The sequence below is a fragment of the Atractosteus spatula genome, chromosome 8, assembly GCF_055471065.1.
Source record: "Atractosteus spatula isolate fAtrSpa1 chromosome 8, fAtrSpa1.hap1, whole genome shotgun sequence".
NCBI classification, from domain to species: domain Eukaryota; kingdom Metazoa; phylum Chordata; class Actinopteri; order Semionotiformes; family Lepisosteidae; genus Atractosteus; species Atractosteus spatula.
The window spans coordinates 21060333-21073763 of NC_142713.1; the positions used below are offsets into that span (position 1 = coordinate 21060333).

The 13431-nt window shown below is 34.8% G+C and overlaps 1 protein-coding gene across 1 annotated transcript in view; it reads left to right on the plus strand.

The window, feature by feature from the left end:
• sema3e (sema domain, immunoglobulin domain (Ig), short basic domain, secreted, (semaphorin) 3E) overlaps nucleotides 1–13226 on the plus strand; it is a 66180-nt gene extending 52954 nt beyond the window's left edge. The window contains exons 11-17 of the mRNA XM_088923393.1: nucleotides 4966–5188; nucleotides 7789–7880; nucleotides 8350–8391; nucleotides 8675–8841; nucleotides 10380–10447; nucleotides 11539–11678; nucleotides 12510–13226. Coding sequence (XP_088779519.1) covers nucleotides 4966–5188; nucleotides 7789–7880; nucleotides 8350–8391; nucleotides 8675–8841; nucleotides 10380–10447; nucleotides 11539–11678; nucleotides 12510–12965 — 1188 coding nt within the window. The 3' untranslated portion in view covers nucleotides 12966–13226. The remainder of the gene's footprint in view (nucleotides 1–4965; nucleotides 5189–7788; nucleotides 7881–8349; nucleotides 8392–8674; nucleotides 8842–10379; nucleotides 10448–11538; nucleotides 11679–12509) is intronic.
• The last annotated feature ends 205 nt before the right edge of the window (nucleotides 13227–13431 follow it).

Genomic DNA, 13431 nt, shown 5'->3' on the forward strand with positions numbered 1-13431 from the left:
ATCAAAATTGTATCAAATTAGTTTATTTTACTTGGGTTCTTTCTTTTTTTGCTTAAATAGAATTGCAACATTGCATATCTTTCATGTTTCCGTGGATCAAGGCAAATGCAAATAAATAATAATGATAGTTAACACTTTACATTTACATTTATATTGTGAGGAGCAGCATCATCTAGTGGTGAGAATCAGATGTGATTGATTCTGCATGTCTTAGGAAAGGCAGCAAACATTGAAGAGTGCACTTGAAAAATATGCAGAATCGCATGTGTAGTACATAGTGAAAAGTGCTCTGTCTTCTCAGGAAAAAAACAACAACACTTTGCCCAGTTACACAGCATGGAACAGGCAACATGAAACTCACATCATAACAATTACAATCATTTTTTAAGCCAGTCCAGCAGTCTGTAGCCAAACCCACAGTTCATTGCAACACAAGCATACAGAACCTGCCAGAACCCTCTAGTATAATGTTGATTCACAAGATGTTAATAAAAGTTAAATACACTGAAAGGTTGTGGTTTCCTTTTACTTTTTAACTTTATATGCTATAGTGTAAATCAAAAGCATTTGTGTGATTGCTTACAAAATATAATCTCCCTTTTTCTTGCACTGTAGAACAGAACTGAAGTGTGACTTTGCCAGTAGTTTGAAATATCAACTTCAGTTCATATGATACACAGAATCAATCTGTTTCTGCAAGTTTAAGTATGTAGTCTGAAATGCTAGAAACATAATCCAAAATGCAATAAACAGAAGTCTTTATTCATTACGGCACTGGGAACTCACTTAACTTATTAAAAATGAAAAGCGAAGAAAAGGGGAAATGTTATGGCTTTGTCATAGATTGATCTCTCCTACCAGAGGGCTCTTTTCTTCCCCTCGGTTTCTGGTTAGATCTAGTTTCATCTGACTGATTGGAATATGTGGTTTAAAATGCAGGATATATCCAGTTTGTCATTTAAGTCAACGCCTTTAAGAACCCTGGAACGTCTTGTAAAATAGGCATTTAAGTGATATCATAATAATGTTATATTAAAAACAGACTAAAATGTTTTTTACTTTAATATACTTCATTTTCAAACAAATTTTAATCTTTTGGCAGTAATTGGAGATTTCAATCATCTCGCATGGACATTTTATGCGTTAGTACAGTCATGGTTGACAGCTGACACACCCTTTTGTCAGGACACAGAGTACTTTTTTTCCTTAAGAAACACAAGTTGTGCTCTGTGATGTTATTACTTTATTCTGTACAAATTTATTTCAATCTTCCTACAGTACATCTAGGAATGAAAAATGAAAACTTACAGTACATGGATAACTGGTGGAATACAATACTTTTTCATAAATATAGAGCTTTTTCCACACAATATTATTTTACAGAAAGCTGATGGAAGACCATTGTTTTAAATGCAGAATCAAATGTATTTATTCATTTATCTAATAAAAGTACCATATTACTGTAAGATTATACATATACTGTACCCTCTCTTTTTCACCCCTCATGTTATGCTACAGTATCTGTATTTAAGAAAACTAAGACAACAGTGGAATTTTCCCTGCCTGGAAAGAATGAGACATACACTTATACTATTTTTCTTGCAACTAAATATATTATTTTTTATTAGCAAAGATAATATGTATGCAAACACTTTAGGAAAGTGATATAATGGGCATGAAAAAGCTTAAAATCTGAAACCACAAAATAAGTTTTTTTTAAGTTTTAGATTTTTTCAGTTGGACTATCATTTTATTGAACAGACATTATATGGGCCAATTCATTATGCTTATTAATATTTGTAATCAGAATAGTCAACAGGGAGACTTATGTTAAATAATAATACCTTTAATGTATATAGCACATTTCATTGCAGTGAATCTCACTGTGATTCCCATAAAAAGCTAAAAGAGAAGTCAAGGAACTTAAAGAGCACTAAGAAGGAAAAGGATTGTTAAACAAAAATTTGTAGTACCAGAAATTGATAGGTTTGCTGACAGAGAATTGTTTCAAGATCTCTTGTAAAGGTCTCAGTTAAAATTGCTTATCTGAAATGATTGGGAGGTTATTTCACAAACAAGGAGCACAGACAGAGAAGGGACAGTTGTAGTTTGGTTCTGGGGACATGCAACAGATAAAATAAACTTGATCTGAAAGACTGGGGTGAAGTTTGAAAGGTAGATGGGACTTTTGTCTTTTAGAGCCTTAAAAAAAACCAGGAGCCATACTTTAAAACTCTCATGCACAGGGGAGCAAATTGAGCTTTGCTAGAATAGTAGTCATAAGGTATGACTTCCTTGCTTTACACAAAAGAGAGCATTACAATAATCCAGGCAAGATTAAATGAAGGCAAGCATTCACTTTTTAGCCTCTTCAAAATTGAGAGAAGACCTTAACTGGGAGATATTTTTCAAATGGAAATATGAAATTCTACAGATGTTTTTTATATGATCCCAAAAAAATTGAGAGCATCATCTCATTTCACACCCAAATTGCAGACCGCTTAAGATAGGGAGATAACACTTCCATCAATGACAGGACTGCTGTTGCTAGAAATAGCAATCTTTTTAGGCATTCCAATCAGCAAGGCCTCTGTTTTGGCACTATTAAACATTGGAAAATATTGGCTCATCCATATCCTGATCTCTGCCAGACAACTGGTTACATTTTCCAAGGCAGAGAACAACTCAGGTTTGGTATTAATATATAGCTGTGTGTCATCTGTGTAGCCGTGATAGTTAGTGTCCCAATGCTGCATGATCAAACCTAGAGGGAACACATACAGCATTGTAAATGAGGAACAAGATGGGACACAATATTGACCCCCTAGAGGACACTCTAAATCAGTGGTATCTCTCTTCTTGATTTTCCAGAAAAACAAATTGTGTTTGTTGGCAAGATAGGAGGAAAACTATTTCAGAGGTATTCCTCTTTAGTCCGACATAGTCCCTCAATCTCTGCAGAAAAAAAAACTGTGGTCCACAGTGTCCACTGAAGTCTGACTGGAGATGGTAGGATCTTATATGAAACTGTAGTTCTTGCTTTTTTAAGAGCCTTTGAGATTAAGATGAGGTTGAATATACAGCATGCCTGTAACTGGAGAGAAGGTTGGATTTCTTCAAGAGAGGAGTATCAGCAGCTGTCTTTAGCTGAGATTTCTCCAGTCTTGAATGACGTAGCAATAGGATCCAAGGAACATGTAGAGGTTTTCTTTTTTCTAAACAATAGCCAACAGTAAAACATTAGAGACCCTTTTAAAACATTCAAAGGATGAGATAGCTGAGGAAGGGGCTGGAAGTGCTACTGTATAGATTGAACTAGTTGATTTTAATGATATACTGTATATTGTAAAAGTCACAGGCCAGTAAAGTTTGTGGCTGCTGTTGAAAGAAATTACATCTGTATATCTAATATGCACACTTTGCAGCATGTAGGTGATACTGTCTTATAGAATGGTCTCTGAGCCCTAAATAAAATGTTGTCTGAACTCATTTCACAAATGTTAATGAAGTTGGTGAAGCAGGGAGTCAATGGTCCAACTATTATTTTCTCATCTCAAGAGTAAAATGTTGTTACATAACAAGGTGTGTCACAGAAGGTGTGATGTTATCCAACTAGAATTGTCATCTCAGATTGATCCTAAAAGGAGAACTGCTAGTTGAGCCAAGGACTTGATCAAGTAGTAGTTACACACTCCTGCCCTGACCATTACACTTCAGCCTCCAAGTGGTTGTTATGTTGTACAAAACAATTAGCGTATTGTTCTGCGTGCCTGCATTTCTTTTGCTGACCATCCTTCAGACTGTTTTTCATGATATTCTGCACAAAACTATAGAGGACTTGGCTGCACTGCTAGAGAGTCCCATTGATATGTTGCCCATATGATATCTTTCTGTTTTGCTGATTAAGATCTGTGAGTACTGAGATCCTGTGTGGTCATCTGACTTGAAAATGTTGACTGTTTAGCTACTTCTATGCAGTTGAATTATTGATACACATCTGAAAGTGACCGTGAAGCTAGAGCATAAAGATATTTTTATTTCAATTAATTGTCATGATTTGTGGTCTCCCTCTTTACTGTGGCACAATGCACTGGCTTAGTCCAACCTTCAACATACCGATGACACGACAGCATTTTTCTCTTTATAGGTGTGACATACTGTATTGGCTCCTTTCTCTGTTTTTTTTTCTGATTTCAACACTCACAACAATCAATGAGTTACTGTAAATCACCTCATCATCCATGTGCAATCTGCTCTCTCACTAATGCATTTAGTGCTCATGCAACAAAATCATTTGTAATGAATAATCAAAAACATCTAATCAATATTAAAAATCTGTATACTTTAGTATCTAAAACATGCATGCAAGAATGGAAATGTTTATTCAGATGTTCAGTATACAGTTAAATTCTATCTTCATTGACATTCAGCCTTTAAATGTCCAAATTTGTAGCAGCTGTTTTCTGTAAAAACATATTTGTTTAATGTTTTCATATTAAAGGGAAGTATCTCAACTTTGTCAAAGAGCTAAATTTGATATCTCCACTTAAAGTAGAAAAAATTAAATACCTTTTAAGATTATGCAACCACTTCAAAGTTCACTTCTTACTTCACTTTATTTAAAATATATTTCACTTTTACTGGTTGAATAAATGCTTCTTCTCTTCTGCACCAGTCCCTGTTTGTACATTTTCTTTTTGTGTTATTTATTTAAAAATATCTTTCATAGTAGTAATATCCTATATACCTTTTAATTGCTTTAGATATTTGTGTTTTGATATGTTCTTTCTTCACTCCTGTAAGGGTGCTTAGTTGACTGAAAGAACTTGAGTCTGTTAAAATAGTTTCATTTTTTTTAAATGATTGTTGTTATTATTGTTATTTCTCTATGCCATTTGATACAAACATTAAATTATTTGGCCTATTTCTAAAAGTCTCTTATTTTTTATTTTTCTTTTCTCCTAGTGTGCCAGTAAGATGAATGGGGGTATGTTCTCTAGCTCCAAAGATTATCCAGACGATGTGCTGCGCTTTGTACGTGCTCACCCTATAATGTACCAGTCTATCCATCCTGTACACAAAAGACCAATTCTCCTTAAGACAGATGGGGAGCAAAACTTCAAACAAATAGCTGTGGACAGAGTTGAAGCCGAAGATGGACACTATAATGTTATTTTTATAGGAACAGGTAAGCAGAAGACATAATAATCAGTTTATAAGTTTAAAATAATCAAACAGCATGTTGTCTTATCAGAATAAAACTAGATACCATAAAAAGACAATAGAGTGAAAGAACTTTGCAAAAATTCAAGCCTGGAATTAATATTCAATTTTACATTTGCAAATGATGTAGCCTAGCAAGAATAAACCCTAAACAACAGACAGACATAATTTATATCATGATTTTTTTGTTGAATCTCTAATAAAAAACAGGTTTGCTTTAGCCTACGACTGTACAGTTATTGTGATCAAAACAAAAGGAAAATGAAATATTTATGTAATTTGAACATCCAATCATTTTTAAAAAGAACTGCTGGAGTTCTCAAGTGGCTCAACCAATAAAGATGTTTGGTCTGAGTTCAGAGTGAGTGCATTGAGCCCTTTAATCCAGTTTGAGCTTGCACAGCTAGCTTACTGTGTTTCGGATTCCCTTAGCGATGATGCACAACTGGCTCAGCACAGTCTAGGGTGTGTGGGTTTTAATTAGTGTGGCAAATCCTCTTTAAGCAGTAATGTGACTTTGGAGGACCTTTAAACATTAACCCCTTTCACTATGTGGAAAATATGAAGCTGGGGCTGAGACCGGACCAACCCTGGTGTTAACAAGCTTGCAACTCTACTACAGTCCAAGACCTACTGGCCTTTATCTTTCTCCCCCAGCCTTACCCTACAGTACCTTTTTTAATATGAGCTGACAGGCACTGAGCTTAATCCATCCTCAATTAATAGGATGACTCTGAAGCTAATTTAGTTGCTATGTCTGTCCACAAGACTTTACCTTTTAACCCACCACACTAGTCTCACCATAAGACTTTACCAGTCTATCATTATCACAAGTTTAGACTTTTAACTTACAGTACTTGTGTCACCACAAAACTTTATAGAAGAACCTGATGACAATAAGCTAGATTCATTTAATCTAATAACCCTGCATTAATGCACTTTTCTATCTCTGGATCGTAGCTGTCTGCTACAGTAGTTGCTCAAACCTGCGCTGATACTCCCAGATCCAGCTGCTCTGCTGCAGTTGGCCAAGAGTTTTTTTTTAGTTCTCAGAATAATAATGACATCTGGGATTTGATGTGAACTTGCAATGACAGCTTTGACAGGTTTGAGAAATTCACTGCTTCTCCAGTTGGTGCAAATTATCCTTAAGAGCAATGTACATCTCACAGGGTGTTAGTTTATGAATGATTCTGGCTTATGAGTGTCAAAGACTCACAAGAACAGGGGTTTTAGTGCTAAGCAAAGTGTGTAAATAACTGACCAGTCCAAAATTGGGAGGAAATAAAATTTTAAATAAAATGACAATTCTAAGTTAAAGAATATATTTTTAAAAAGAAATGTTTGGTAACTTCTTGTAGTTGTAATAGCATGTTTTAAATCAGTACAAATGTGTTCTCTATCTAATGCTTGATAAATATATCAGTGTTTTTAGAAAGTATACAGTATAAGTAATGTTGCTTTGTGAGGGAATTGTATTTTGTGGCTTTGATAGGCAGTACAGTATATTTTGTCCATTTATGAACCACTATAATTTTCTTTGCTAGCTGCATAAACAAATAACAGGTGGCAAGATGGCAAAGTTGTTAGCATTTCTGCCTTGTAGCACAATGGTCCTGGGTTCAATTCCAGAATTCTGCTTGTAATATGTACACTACATTCTCCGTGTGTTTGTGTAGGTTTCCTTCCAATTGCTCTGGTTTCCTCTCACATTCAAAAGACATACTAGGTTAATTGGTTTCTGTAAAAATTGGCCCTGATGTGAGTGTGTATGTGCCCTATGATGCACTGATATCTTGTCCAGAGAAGTGCACCAACTAGAGCTTAACCCTTGACTTTTTCACAATTCCTGTTAGCACACTAAAGTCTGATACTTAGAGAGCTTTTGCTTTAATTTGCATGCTGATTGAATTTATTTTAATCTGCTGGTCTCTTTCCTAGTTTTTGATTATCGGTGTTATTTACAGTACATGTAAGAATCCCATTACAGACTCAACATAAGTAAAGTAATGCAGAAATACATTTCAGATTACACTCAATGGTATTACACTGACTGGGTAAATGATTAGGACCACCAGTTCCAATAAATGCATTCTCTCGGTGACACCCAATGTAAGGTTGAGGAGCAAAAGGCTGGCTTCAATCAAGTTTCCTGACTGGAACAATTTTCAGATCTGTCTGTTTTTCCTTTTCTCTCATCACAACCTGAACTGAAGGTAACCCTAATGGAATAATGTGACACTACGAGGTTTTTCAAAACTTGTGGAAAATATGTAATGTCTTGTTCAAACTGTTCTTGCTACCCACAGACCCCCATGCACCTCCCCCACTTTTTAGTTGGTGCATGTTCCTAATATTCAGGCCAACGAGGTTAGGCATAGAACACTGTATATAAATAATCAGACAGCATATGGAATATCTAGTAATTACTTACTAGTAATTATCTAGTATTTTTTTTTGTTTGTGATGTCAAGTACAGTATGTTTATCTTTAATGAATGTCCATGAAATCATATTTATTATATTTTCATTACTACATAGGTTACTGTACTCTATTCTTTTCCAGATAAAGGAATTGTCTTAAAATTGATAACAATATATAACAAGGAAAGAGACAGCATGGAAGAAGTTCTTCTTGAAGAGCTAAGTGTTTTCAAGGTATATGTCTGTTCTAAAGCATTTACAAGAAGGCTAAATATTTTCCTCTTGTGAGCCAGCATTTATTAGTAGTTGTGATTACGATGCTTTTCCTTTTGTAATATTTTACCTTCATTAAATATAATATTGTATTTTTTTTTCTTTGGAGAGAAGCTGACACTATACAGTGTCATTGATATGAAAGAATAAAAATCTTTCCAAGGAAAAATGAATGTTTTATCAAAAAGTTAATGCTTTATTTTGCCAAATGACATGTCATGTCATATGCCAAACTGCTTTATACCATACGGTGTCGCGGGAAGCCTACCCGGCAACCAACGAGCTCAATGCAGGGTACAACCCAGATGGGGCGCCAGTCCATGGCAGTTTTGCCAAATGATAAAATGGAATACAACTCATAAGAAATGTTATTTTAGGAATAAGCCAACCTTATACATGCAAAAACTATAATTATTGATGTTCTTTTCAGGTTCCAGTATCAATCACAGAAATGGAGATCTCTGTCAAAAGGGTATGGGCACTGACATTTCTCCTAATATCCTTGGAGATATTTCTATTTCTGCATGGAAATAAGCTGCATAAGATGTTTACAATGACATTTAAACAACAGAAAATATCCAAGTAAAGGAAATTACTGAAATTGTTACAGTATTTATCTTATTCATGGCCTAAAATGTAGTACAGTACTTGTAGTAAACTAAACTTTTTACAGTTTTTGAAGTATTTGGACTAAAAATGTTGCTATACATATGTTATAAATGAATGTACTTCTGTTCCATTGATGATACTTACAGCAACAGCTTTACATTGGCTCTGAGTCTGGAATAGCTCAAGTGAAGGTTCATCAGTGTGACCTGTATGGATCTGCATGTGCTGACTGCTGCCTAGCCAGAGACCCTTACTGTGCTTGGGATGGTATGTCCTGTTCCAGGTATTATCCAGCTGGGCAGTTCACTAAAAGGTAAGATTATTTCGACACAGTTTATTTCTGACATTTTTGGTCTGTAACAGAGAGACTTCATTCAATCTTTGCTTCTTCATCAATTTACAGTGGTGAAAAAGTAGGTACCGTATATAGTTTAAATATTTAGACATATTTGACTTTCATCCAGTCCTCATCAAGACCTAACAGTAGATAATACCAACCTCATTTGACAAATAACACAATAATTCTACATTGCCATTATATTATTTTTAAAATCCTGGCAGCGCTCAATATCTTTGTGTAAAAAAGTAAGTGCACCCTTAGTTCTACCGTGTATGTAAAATTAGGTGTACCACAGCATGTGCAAATAACCAGGAAGTGAATCATAAACTTTGTCTCAGGTTTGTGGTAACACATCATGCTCAGAAAAGAAGTAATCTGTGACAATTTTAAACAAAGAATTGTTGCTGCTTATAGTTTGGGGAGGGTTAGAAAGCCATTTCCAAACAATATGAAGTCCATCATTCCACAGTCAAAAGATCATCTGCAAATGGTAAAGTTTCAAGACCATTCACAATCTAACCAGGAGTGGCCGTCCTACCAAATTCACTCCATGATTTGACTGTATGATATTCCTTATGGCCTCTAGAAACCCCAAGGAATCCAGGTATTATAGTCTCTCACTATTGTAAATGTCAAAGATCATGAGTCCACTATCAGGAAAATCTTGAATAAGAATGGCTGTCATGGAAGCATTGCCAGAACATGACCATGTAATGTCTGGTGAAAACCACAAAAACTCAAGTGATGGTAGCGTGATGGTTTGAGCCTGTTTTGTTGCCTTAGGACCTAGTTACCTTAATAATTGAGTCTACCATGAATTCCACACTATACCAGAAGATTCTAGAAGAAATGTGAGGCTATTTGTCAGACACGAACCTGATCAGTAAGTGGATAATGCAACAAGATGATAATCCAAAGCAAATCTATGACAGAATGGCTCATAAATGAGAAATTTGAGATTTTGAAATGAGATTTTGAAATGGCCAAGTCCAGACCTAAACACATTGAGAGATTGTGCATTTTCTCCTTCACACAAATATACAGTAGTGAATACTGGCTGATTTATTTTTAAATGAGTAATAACAAAGTAGAATTTTTGTGTGTTGTTTGTCAAGGGAGGTTAGTTTTATCAAGTAGTAAGATTTGGTGAGCACTGGTGAAGGTCAAGTACAGTATGCCTAAATATGTTAAACAATGTTGTTTATATAGTTTAAACTATATGATAAATCTTAAGGAGAACAACTTTTTTTTCACCACACTGTTCAATTACTCCACTACCAAATACTAATTTTAAGCTATCGAAATGGATTTATTCCTTCTTGCCATGGTTTAATGAGTTCTACTGTACAGTATATCGAGATATTGACCTCTATTGATTTAGTTTTATGTACAACACTTTAATGTTATATGAATGTTTAGAACATTAATATATACAGTAGCATCATCTGGCCTATATTTTTTAATATATCTATATTATATCATCATTGTTTATCAACTAACATTTGTTACAGGCGTTTCCGTAGACAAGATGTCCGTCATGGAAATGCTGTTCAACAATGCAGTGGACAACAGAGGAATGGTGGGTACTCTTAAAACCGAAGAAAGGTCAATTATAAAGTATGCAGACGAAATAATTACTTTTATATTTTTCCCATTTTAAGTCACAAATTCTTACTTGTTATGCAACAGATTTTATTTTGTGTGAAGTTATGATCCAGAAATAAATGCTATTGAAACTATCAAGGTCTTCAAATCCAATGGGATTTTTATTTGTGTCCCAAAGGTTTGATTAGACTGAGTTGCTCATGGTTTCCTAGGTTCTCAGGCCCTGTCAAGCCCATTTTCACGCAACAGTGACCCCTGTGGGTCTTCAACAGTGTCAGTGAGAGAAAAGTGACACCTCCAACCAGTGTCAACATAAGAATGTTCTCTGAGTGAGTCCTCTAGTATCTTGCACCAAAGGATCAACTCTTCCAAACAAAGCAAATACTGTAAGTCACTGCCAGCTGCACGTTACTGTCAGTTTCAAATTATATAGTAAATAGGTACAGGATAGGAACTAAGAAAAGGGAATAATCTATCCTTCACCTTCCACCCATGATAACGTACTAAAGCACATACTGTACCAATGAGGTACAGTACATGTTTTGCAGTACAACAATATTATGAATGGTTCCCAGAGAAACAATGAGCTCATTTTCCATGACAGAAAATGTCAAAAGTCTGTCTTCCATAACCATGCCTTTAATATAGCAAACATCCTTCTCCATGGAGAGGGTACTTGAAAACAGCAAATCTGCTGTTTACCATCAATTTCCATCCTGTTATCAAAAACTTTGTACAACCCCCGTATTCTATGAAATGATATGAGCTATGGATAAATGAACGAATTGGTAGAAACATGAGAAAGTCAATGGTAAATTTCAGCTCATGTCATACAGAAATTCTGCGATGCTGCATAGTTCAATGTTCAACAATTTCTTGCATATGGATAAAAAATGTTAAAATAAAAACTGGCATTAATGCTCACATGGGCTCATGACAAAACAAATTAATTCTGTAACAATGATTTTACTTAATCATATAAAATGTCAACCTAATTTGTAATTTCACGTTTTGCATAGTGTTTAAAGCAATGTTGCCAAAGTGAAATATTATTTTTGTTTTCAGGAGATGAGTTGGAGAAGTCTGAGGTGAAACTGGTTTATGGAGTTGAACATAACAGTACGCTGCTTGAATGTACTCCAAGATCTCTTCAGGCCAAAGTCCTATGGTTTATACAAAGGGGCTCTGACATAAGGAAGGAAGAAGTAAGATTATTTTTTACATATTAAAAAAAACAGGAAATTTAATTCTAAAAGCAGTTTGATTTTACCACTGAATACAAGATGAGTACTGAATACTAGTGGTGTGACTGTTAATACTGTTCTACTATATTCGTGTAGGTTTTTTCCATTGCTCAGCTTTCTTTACACCTTCTAGAGATATACAGATTAGGTTAATTGGTGTCTCTAACGTATCCTTATGTGTGGGCCTGTTTGTGATGGATTGGTGCCCTGTCCTGTCTTGCACCCTATGCTTTGGTTACAGACTCCAGGTTGCCACAACCCTACCAGGAATTAGTAATGAGGTTCCTAAAGAGATTCAAAAATAGGATATGTTACAATGTTTGTATTAAAGGAAAATAGTTTGTTCTCTTACTCAATGGAAGAAAAACACTTCCTATTATATTTGATGTTGTAAACTCCCGTTATACAGTATGTTAAAAATAATCTAGAGTTATAAACACAATGTGTGCTGCATAAAGATAACAAAAGGGCAGTTACGTCTGAAAATCCAGGTGAGAAAAGTTTGAGAAAAAAAATGTGTTAAGGCAGTTAACAGAAAATTAATTATATGAATATGAACTTTTTTCTTCAATTTCTTTGAATATATTTTTAAATTATATAAATATATAACATATTTTATTATATATACTTTTAATAAGTATTTCTAACAAAGAATGTAGCTGACAATATAAGTACCAATCAAAAAATGAAAAGGTAGATTTTCCAAATCCCCCCCCCCAAAAAAAATTAAAGAGTAATTGTAGTAATTGAATCTTGTAGTGAACTGTTTTTTTGTTTGTTTTATTATCTTAGGTTAAAACAGATGACAGAATCATAAAAACAGAACATGGTCTCTTGGTTCTTGAATTGCATAAAACGGACGCAGGAACCTATCTTTGTCAGACTGTGGAGCATGGTTTTGTGCAAACTGTAACAAGAATTACCTTGGAGATCCTTGAAGAGGATCGTATTGAGGATCTGTTCCACAGAGAGGAGGAAGACGAGAGTCATCTAAAAGCCCCGTGTCCAGTACCACCTGTTATTGCTCCAGGCTCCACCAAACTCTGGTACAAAGAATTCCTCCAGCTGATTGGATACAGCAATTTTCATAAAGTGGAGGAATACTGCGAGAAGGTTTGGTGCACTGACAAAAAGCACAAAAAACTTAAGGCACTGCAACCTAAATGGAAATATACTCATCCACAAGACAGGCGACCAAAAGCAAGAGCAGAACACCATCGAATGCCTAGACACGCATTGGATACATGAAAAAATGTAATTGGACTGAAGTGATTTGCCTTGAGGACAATATCTTTGAGTTACTATGGACAGAAAAATACCTTTTTTTCGATGGACATTTTATATTTAATGTATTCAATAAGAAGGTAGCTGAGTGTGCACACTACATCCAAGTTAAAAAGTTGTACATGATCTAAAAATATCCTGTAAATTCTTATCTAATAGAAGACTAGGTACTGTACTTTGGGAGCATTAGTACTTATATTGCTTAGACTGGAAGCATTGTTCTGTGTTAATGTTAATAACTATATCATGTCATAAATTATTTTAATAGAAAAACTTGATAAACCCATAGAGGTGCATGAAGCAGAAACTTAACATTCACAAAAGTAGCTCAGCAACACTCAACACTCAAATGTATATCAGAAGTAAAATTCTTTATTTAATGTGCTCCTGAAATTTCACTAGTACCCTAATAAAGGTAATGGGCAAAATA